The sequence below is a fragment of the Rana temporaria genome, chromosome 6, assembly GCF_905171775.1.
Source record: "Rana temporaria chromosome 6, aRanTem1.1, whole genome shotgun sequence".
NCBI lineage: Eukaryota > Metazoa > Chordata > Amphibia > Anura > Ranidae > Rana > Rana temporaria.
Genome location: NC_053494.1, coordinates 127,092,354 through 127,102,161, shown reverse-complemented (window position 1 = coordinate 127,102,161; position 9,808 = coordinate 127,092,354). Strand labels below are relative to the sequence as shown.

The window sequence follows — 9,808 nt, the reverse complement described above, 5'->3', positions numbered from 1 at the left end:
TGAGCCACTGATCTGGGATCCCCCTCCCTTAAAGGGGAAAAGTGCTATATGACCCATATTGTGAATAGGGTCATGGTCATCCAGTGAATGTTTTGTGTCAAAGGTGGTGGCACTTGGGTTTTTGTTTGCACGGAAGAATATAAGGAAGACTTTAGAAAGTATGAAATATCACATAATGTGATGAACACTTTATGGACACCTTTGGTTTGCTTTATTTCTTTGCTTCTTCTTTTTTTTAGCATTGAGGATTGATAGCACAGTTGTGTTAAACAGATACACACTATTGAGTGTTTATTATTTGGTATACAATCACATTTTTTTTTCACCTAGCTCAGCTGTAAAGATATGATTTATATAGAAGGTAACAAATGGTCTTTAAATACTTAGATCTCTTGTCCCTTCTTTAAGTCCAAATGAAGTATGACTACACATGAACAGTAGTGTTCAGTCATTTATATAGTTATACATATCTTTTAATATAAAATAAAACATTACGTTTTACTGATCTATACATGATGCGTGAGCTGTGCATCCCACTAATATTAATCAATGACATCATTTTACTAAGTACTTCAGAACTTAAAAGCCAGAACTGTATTAAAAATTAAGAGGTCACAAAAATGGCTGTGACGCAGTCCTCAAAGACAAGTACTTTTCCACTGCCATTCCAAGTAAGCATCTACTGCCATTGTGGTGTAATTTTTTTAAGGGTTTTATAGAGACAGGTTTTAAGGAGTGTGTTTTCTGCCCCTCAACAACTCAATATATATATTTTGTTTCGTTTTTTTTTTTGTTTGCTTTATCTTTATTGAATTTTAATACCATACATATTTACCATATGCATTTACAACACCATAAAATACAATTATAAACCCTTACCACCTGCCTCACCTCTCCAAAAAAAAAAAAAAATCGAACTTCAATTAAATCTCTCTCGCTGGCCCACATCCATGTCTTTATGGACCTTGCTTTGTGCACTGGTCCCAATAATTTGGCGGAGGGGAGATTATGGTGTGGGGTTGTTTTTCAGGGGTGGGGGTTGGCCCCTTAGACCCAGTGAAGGGAACTCTTAAGTCGTCAGCATACCAATACATTTTTGACAATTTCATGCTCCAAACTATGTGGTAACAGTTTGGGGATGGCCCCTTCCTGTTCCAACATGACTGCACACCAGAGCACAAAGCAAGGTCCATAAAGACATAGATGAGTGAGTTTGGGATGGAGGAACTTGACTGGCCTGCACAGAGTACTGACCTCAACCCGATAGAACACCTAATACATCCCTACCAAATGTGACACATAGTCCCACATTCATTGCATCCTCTCCAACATAATGGTGACTTTTCTTCTTGATTATTTTAACAGGTGTGATATACCATCTTGCTAAACACTTAAAATGTATCTCTACATTGTGTGTGTTTCCAAATTACATTTGCACATGATCATATCATGATAATGCAAATGTATACTTTTTTATGAGTACAGGCATACCCCACTTTTAAGTTCACAATAGGGTTTATTTACTAAAGCTAGAAACTGCAAAATCAGGCTCACTTCTGCATAGAAACCAATTAGCTTCTAACCCCAGCTTGTTTCCAGCTTTAGTAAATAAACCCCATTGTGTACTTAAAAGTGGGGTATGCCTGTAATCACACTGTATTTCAGTCTAGGGTTAAGCATTAGCAATAGAGGCTAATTTTAATATTTTTTTTCTGCCTTGCCAACAACTAACAATTGTGGATTCCTGGCTCCCAAACATGATGGACAATACATCTTCATGCAACAATTGTTTCTCACAAAGATTTAGATCTTATGCCATCTCATGTCTATTATAAGGCTGTGAATAGAACTAATGAAAAATGATTTACCAGTGTGAATTCTTATTATTAGGATTTCCTCTCCCAGAGCTAAATAAATCAAAGTTAACAGTTATAAACAAAGGGAGTGTAGTTTAAATCTACATGTTGACTTTAAATGAGTAATCAATATCAGTTGTGCTCAGTTTTAGCCCTTAAAGTATAATTGTACATTTATACCATCACCCCACTCCACTTCTCCAAACCCTATAAAGTTACCCGACCCACTCCTCTGCAGAGATTTTTGCTGTGTGGCTCATATGACAACAATCTTTTATCCTTTACCTTTTTTGTTTCCTGGCTAAACTCTGATTCTTTGATGCATGTGCTCCTTAATCTCTATTTATTACTGAGGAAAAGTTGTCTATCTTTCACCTCAGGTGTGGATAAGGATTCCATGGCATGGAGAATGTGGTATGTATACATGGGAGAAGCTGAAACTGGTTTGGATACTTTAAGTGAAAATGCTGTGGGACACCCAATGGGCCACACAGCATGTATAGGGACAGGAAAGCGTAATATTTGGGTTGGTGGGGTGCTGGTTGAGGGACAATGGATATACAAAGGAAAGATTAGTTAACCTTTAACAGTACTGCTACATAACACACAACTGGTAATTAGACACCTTTTGGACCTTGTAAGGATTTGATTTGAATGCCATTTGTCCATGCTTTTATTTTATTTTTATTTTTTTATTGCATTTCATATTATACAGTTATAATCCAGAGAAAAGACCAGAAATGTTTTAATACCTTTTTATTTTGATAATTTAAAGAAAATCTGTAATTTGCTTGAAGGAGCCAACCCTGGCATTCTGAGCACCCCAGTCAGTAAATCTTCTGTACTCTCCTGGTCTTAGGTAGTACTGGTGCCCCTTGTAGTTGGAAAGCTCATAGAAAATCCAATAGCCATCAAAGACATTGCAGGACTGGATGTCATGATGATTAAAACGATCAGACACGGAAGAGCAGTCATCCGTGGCCTCCAACATTTTACCTCCAAAATTATTTCTGTCATAGAGCCTCAGCCTGTAAGATCCTTTGTACTGTAACAGTAGAAAACAGATAGAGAACACGTTAGCTAAAAATAAATACATTTTTACATCTGCGACATAAATAAAAACATATGAGCTTATTTATTAGGGCTATAGCAATGAAGAAAATAGTTTTTTAAATGATTAGCAAAAACTAAATATAATTGGTTAGTTTGGTACATTTCTTATCTTGATATCTTTCTGCAATGCCTTACAGCTTAAAGGGGTTGTAAAGGTTCGATTTTTATTTTCTAAATAGGTTCCCTTAAGCTAGTACATTGTTGGTTCACTTACCTTTTCCTTCGATTTCCATTCAAAATGTTTTTTGTTTTCTTTGTCTGAATGTCTCACTTTCTGTTTCTCCTCAGTAAGCTGTTCAGTAAGCTGTTCTGACTGACTTTCCACCGCTCGAATGATGGTGGAAAGCTTACTGAGGAGAAACAGGAAGTGAGAAATTCAGACAAAGAAAAAAAACATTTAGAAGGGAAATTGAAGGAAAAGGTAAGTGAACCAACAATGCACTAGCTTAAAGGAACCTATTTAGAAAATAAAAAACAAACCTTTACAACCCCTTTAACCTTGTAATTGTATGTAACTGCTTACATCTGTGTCCTTCTTTAGCAGAACTAACCCCATTAAATTACCAGTTTCAAAAAACAGTTAAATTAGTTGTGCTTTCAACCAAACTGTCAAACCTTCAAATGGCTGGTGTCATAACTGATCACACGTGCAACATCATGGTAGTTGATGATCAAACAGCAGCCAAGATGGCAGCTTCTTTGGCTGAAAATTATAAGAGGGTTTAGTTCTGCTTTAACACTTAGGGGTGTATTTATAAAAAGTTTGCATAGCTGTTCATTCATCGAAACTACATGTAAAGTATTTCTGTGGAAACGGGGCAAAATCGAATGTTCTTAGGCTATATCTCCATCAAACCTAATGTGTGTAAAGGGAAAATACAGCATTGTGGCCACTAGATTGCACTGAGTATCATAGGAAATAAGCATGCTCATCAGCTCTATCGCGTGGCAACCATCATTGTTGCATCTCATTATATATCCATCTGTGAAGGGGGAGGGTGGGATTGATTAGCTGCGGACACAGGGTCTAAAAGTGCACTTATTTTTTAAGGATTTAATTACATCAAATCAATAATCAATAATGCACCATAATGTATTCTCTACAATAGACTAACTAAACTCTTATAAGGAAAGACAAGACTTACTTGTGGAATTGCAAAGCAGGATTTAATAGAATCACTGAAACCCATCCAATGTGAGCAATTTGGATACTCTCCACGCTTTATATAGTACTGGTAGCCCCTGTAATTGGCCTGCTCATAAATCATCCAACTTCCTTGTACAACTCGAATAGAGTTGCATCGACTCAAATAAGAGCCGAAATTAGAACAGTCACTAGTACACTCATAATATTGGCCTTGGAAGTTCTTGTCTTCGTAGAAGAATATCTGCATCTATAATTGATAAATAAAAAATATTATCATAAAGAACATATGTGCAATGTAAGAAAAAAAAAAATAGGCGGTAGTAATACATTTCTGACTCAAACACAGCTAAATATTAAATCTACAGTGTTTTACATTTACATGTATGTAAACCCTACAATGAACTTCTCTTATTTGCTCTCCACTTAAGGACCTTGCCTGTTTTTCAGATTAGGTGTTTACTAGATTAACCTCCCTGGCGGTATGATTCTGTCTGGAATTACGTACCAAAAGCGGTACAATTTTTTGCATGGAAATTTGGTGATATGTATTATAGGCCTGCAATTCTTAGTAATTACTTACTTAAACCTGACCAAAACAAGACTCTAGTAGACATTCCAGATGTGATCAATTTGAAACACAAACACATGAATTATAATCTAATAAATAATATAATTTTATTCAATAATGCAATGAAAAATAATGAAATTTGTCAAACAAAGAAATTCAATACACATCCTGAGTGTGAAACAGTTTGAAGCATGGAACTAGACAAAGTCCGACGTTGCAATCTGGACAATAGTACCTTGTTTCCTTTTGGACTTTTTTTTCATTGCCATCCCTCTTGGAACAGCAAACGACGCACATCCTGGTAGGTGCTAACTTTTGTGCGGTTGGCGGTATGAAGTCTACAAAATGACGACCTATCAGGCGTTCTGGATTGCCAATGTCAACAGCGCGTCGTCTGAGTCTGTTAGCAGATACTGATGGCGTTGGGTGGTTGACAAAAATCTGCTCAGCCACCTTCTATATAAAGTCAGAATGAACAAGAGGTATGTTCGTGTTTGCTTTATAAAGGTTATAGGCGTTCCAAAGGCATTGTTCAAAGAGATGCCTGAAAATCTTTTTTGTAGTATTTCTTCTGTTGTTTCCGCATCGCCGGGTAAAATGTCATTGCCTGATCGGCTCGGTCGACACCTCCCATCGTGTGATTATAGTCGATCACGACTTGCGGCTTCAGCACATCTTTTCCGTGTTTTGTGCGGACCATGGTAGTGGAGGTGCTGTGCACGGTGCTCATGAGACACACGTCCTTTTTGTCTCGCCATCGCATTGCCATCATTTTACCCTTTTGAAAGGCAACAATCTCTCCTTTTTTTAGTTTTTTCTTGCTAAACATTGATGGCATGTCACGCCGGTTTGGCCTAACGGTACCATACCCATCCGTTTTGTTGAGGAGCAAAACCTCATAAAGTTCCGGAGATGTATAAAAATTGTCCGTTGTCACACAATATCCCTGGTTCAGCAATGGGTCCAGCAGTGAAAGGACAGACGATGTGGCCATCCCATAGCAGCTGTACCTGGGATTGAACTTGGTACCATTCCCGGTGTAAATGACCGCATTCCAGATATATCCGGTGGATGATTCACAGAGCATATAACATTTTATGCCAAAGCGCGCTCTTTTGGATGCAATAAACTGGATCCAGCTCAGGCGTCCCTTGTAGGCCATCAGACTTTCGTCCACACTGACATCCCTTTCTGGCACGTAGGTCCGCTGGAAGTTGGCGACAATCATCTGGCACACCTCCCAGATTTTTTTTAGTTTGGGCGCAGGATGCGTGGCCTCATCAAACTCTTCGTTGTTGGCGAAGTGTAAATTTTTCATAATGAGTGAAAAACGATATTCAGACATCACGGTGCCAAAAAATGGAGTGGCCAGTATCTTATTGGTGGTCCAGTACCATTTCTGGAGCGGTTTGCCCACCACCCCCTGAAGGATGATGAGTCCCAGAAACTGTCAGATGTCCTCTTTAGTGACCGGTTCCCATTTTCTGGATCTGGAAAATCTGGCACGCAGCGTAGCGGATTGCTGATCGTGGTATCGATTGGTCTCTGTCACAATTTTTAAAATGACCTCCTCAGAAAGAAATAGTTTCAGGTACGCCAGAGGGTTGTCACTCTCCACATCAACCTTCATCCCAGGAGATCCAGTGAATCGGAACCTCGGGGGCGCTGCCTGGTCTGCATCGCTGTCTATAGGGCATCAAGTGTGCACATCACTTAGGTCAGGTGCGGGATCATCGGCATTGTCACTTTCTGGATCAGTGTCGGTGTCAGAGTCAGATGACAAATCTCCCCACGACTCACTGTCGCTTTGTTCTGCAAACAACTCCGTGACGCTGTCGCTCAGCTGATCCAAAAGCGCATTTGTAGGACAGCGCTTTTTTAATGCCATTTTCAAAGGGTTTTCAAAGGGTTTTCAAAGGGTTTTCAAAGGGTTTTATTTATCCTCTCAGATTACATTGTATCACCTCCTTTTTATATGTTTGTGTTTGTGCAACATTTGAATTTCCCTCCCAGTTCCGCTCCCATGCACCATTGCTGCTGCAGGGAACAGAACCAGGAAGTCACATGACCGATGGACGGCGCGGCGGGGATCTCGGTGGCGATCACAGCAATGGGAGATCATCGCAGGATTGCCTGGAGAAGGTAAGGAATTCCGCTGCAGGCTCTGCACATCCACCCCGAGCGTGACTCGGGGATACCGATCCTAGCATAAAAAAAACTCCACGAGTCACGCTCGGGGATACCGCTAAGGGGGTTAAAACAGTTTTTTTTGCTAGAAAATTACTTAAAACCCCCAAACATTATATATATTTTTTTCTAACACCCTAGAGAATAAAATGGTGGTCATCGCAATAGGTTGCATCTTTTGCGTTACAGAGGAGGTCTAGGGCTAGGGCTTATTTCTCTCGCTCGAACAATCGTGGTGATACCTCACTTGTGTGGTTTGAACACCGTTTTCATATGTGGGCGCTACTCACATATGCTTTCGCTTCTGCACGCGAGCTCGTCGGGACGGGGCAATTACATTTTTTTTTTTTCAAAAAGACCTCAGATCTCATATTTAGACTAAGGCTGCATTCACACCTGAGCGTCGGTCGTTTTTTTCCGGCGTTTTGTCGCGCGTATTCATGCTTATTTGCGCGTTTGCATACAGCGTTGTCCGACGTTTTTTACTTCGACGTTTTTTATTTTAGCCAATAGGAAAAATTATCATCTTTTCATCACTTGTTGCTATGTTGGTAGATTTTTTTTAATCTTCTGCATGGGCGACAAGTTCTATTGATTAAAGCGACGAAACGCCCGTAGCAAACGCCCGTTGTCGCGCAAGTCGCTTGAATCGAGCGTTTCCATTACTTTCTATGGGTAATGGAAACGCCCAAACCGCCCGATACGCGCGACAAAAAAGGGTCTGGGCCTTGTTTGAGCTTCAGGCGATCGTCGTTTCAGCGTTCGGCGTTGAGATGTGAACAGTCTCCATAGAGACTAATGTAATTTCGACCCTCCGGCGTATTGTAGCGTCGCGCTTCAGGCGTTAAAACGCCTAGGTGTTAATGGAGCCTAAAATGCAAAAAAAAATAAAAAATGTGTGATTTGAAAAAATGACAACAAGAAAATGTCCCTTTAAGAAGCATGGGCAGAAGTGACGTTTTGACGTTGCTTCCGCCCTGCTATGCCCATATCTAACATGACTTACCCCTGCTTTATGAGGGGTGACTTTACGCCGGCGTATGTCTTACGTAAACAACGTATCTTGCTACGCCGGGGACAGGTACGTTCGTGAATCGGCGTATCTAGCTCATTAGCATATTCAACGCAGAAATCTACGGAAGCGCCACCTAGCAGCCAGCGTAAATATGCAACTAAGATACGACGGTGTAAGAGACTTACGCCGCTCGTATCTTAGCCAAATTTATGCGTAACTGATTCTAAGAATCAGCCGCATAGATACGACGGCTCTCATTCGGACCTACGACGGCGTACATGCACTTTTAGGAACAAATACCTAGATTCAGAGACGCCGCCGCAACTTTAAGGCGGCGTAGCGTATCGTATTTACGCTACGCCGCCTTAAGTCAGAGAGGCAAGTACTGTATTCACAAAGTATTTGCCTCCTAACTTACGTCAGCGTATCGTAAATGCGGCCGGCGTAAGCGTGCCTAATTCAAATGAGGATGGGGGGGCGTGTTTTATGTTAATTACTCGTGACCTGACGTGATTGACGTTTTTTACGAACGGCGCATGCGCCGTCCGTGTACATATCCCAGTGTGCATCCAAAGTACGCCGCAAGGACGTATTGGTTTCGACGTTTCGACGTGAACGTAAATTACGTCCAGCCCCATTTACGGACGACTTACGCAAACGACATAAATTTTTCAAATTTCGACGCGGGAACGACAGCCATACTTAACATTGACTAGGCCAACTAGGGGCAGCTTTATCTTTACGCGGCGTATCTCTTACGGAAACGGCGTATCTTTACTGCGACGGGCGCACGTACGTTCGTGAATCTAGTCATTTACAAATTCTACGCCGAACTCAACGGAAGCGCCACCTAGCGGCCAGCGGAAAAATTGCACCCTAAGATACGACGCGTAGGAGACTTACGCCGCTCGTATCTTAGCCTAATTTAAGCGTATCTGGTTTCCAGAATACGCTTAAATTAACGCCGGCGTAGATTCAAAGTTACGACGGCATATCTACTGATACGCCGGCGTAACTCTCTATGAATCTGGCTAAAAGATTGCACTCTGTCAAACCAATATTCATTCGAAGACTTTAGGGTTTATTTACTAAAGGGAAATTAGTTTACAAGTGAAGTTGCACTTTGCAAGGGAAATCTTCCCAGAGCTTAGTTAATGTGGTGAAATTTCACTTTGCAAAGAATATCCAATCACATGCAAGGAAAAGAAAAAAAAAAAGCATAATTTTTGCTTGTACGTGATTTGATTATGGGCAGAGCTTCACCTTGTCTTTCCATTTTAGACAATTTGATCAGAAACAGCATTTCAAAGTACGCAACTGTCTTGAAGTCCTAACATAGAATTTCTGAGTTAAAATAATTTGCAATAATACCATCACTTTTGATAATGTCAAGACTTGATACGTAGTTAAATATATCCATATAATAAATATACCTATGCATAGCCTATTATTTACAGAGCTTAAGATATGTACATCCCGTTACCTTGCTTGACTTAAATTTCCTTGAACATGGGGCAGTGAGCTGTCACCATTAAAGAACAGCTAAGAGCAGTGAGTTCTCTTTATATACATTGCACAGACTATACAACTGAGGCCAGTTAACAGAGTGACAGGAGCTGATAGTTCTGCTTTGTGCTTGGTAATGTATGTACATCTACAATATTCTTTTGACAACAATACTACTGACACTGAATGAGCCGTTTTAGTAGCCTTTTGTTAGCTATTTACATACATTTTCTATGCAGTTATTTGATACAAGTCATATAATTAAAAAAAAAAAACAGACAATAGGAACAAGTAGAAATAGCTGGCAGTGACCCCATACTATAGCTTGGGTTTTCCATGCATGATTTTAAAGGTCATATGCCATTGTTTGTGTTACACAATGAGCTGGTCGTGTGATCTCCATCACCCTAGAAACG

The 9,808-nt window shown here is 40.2% G+C and overlaps 1 protein-coding gene across 1 annotated transcript; it reads right to left on the bottom strand.

Moving 5' to 3' along the window:
- Nucleotides 1–2,597: 2,597 nt before the first annotated feature.
- On the bottom strand, nt 2,598–9,477 carry LOC120942669 (gamma-crystallin M2-like). Its single transcript, XM_040355610.1, has 3 exons — nt 9,370–9,477; nt 4,115–4,363; nt 2,598–2,901 (listed from the first exon to the last, which is right to left on the bottom strand). The coding sequence occupies exons 2-3, from the start codon at nt 4,361–4,363 to the stop codon at nt 2,626–2,628; spliced, it is 525 nt and encodes a 174-aa protein (XP_040211544.1). The 5' UTR covers nt 9,370–9,477; the 3' UTR covers nt 2,598–2,625.
- Between the last annotated feature and the right edge of the window lie 331 nt (nt 9,478–9,808).

Bases quoted from the DNA above. Each gene is read 5' to 3' on its own strand.
- LOC120942669 (XM_040355610.1), bottom strand. From the start codon at position 4,363: ATGCAGATATTCTTCTACGAAGACAAGAACTTCCAAGGCCAATATTAT. The intron at 2,902-4,114 runs GTAAGTCTTGTC...CTACTGTTACAG, and splicing joins CCTGCTTTGCAATTCCACAA to TACAAAGGATCTTACAGGCT.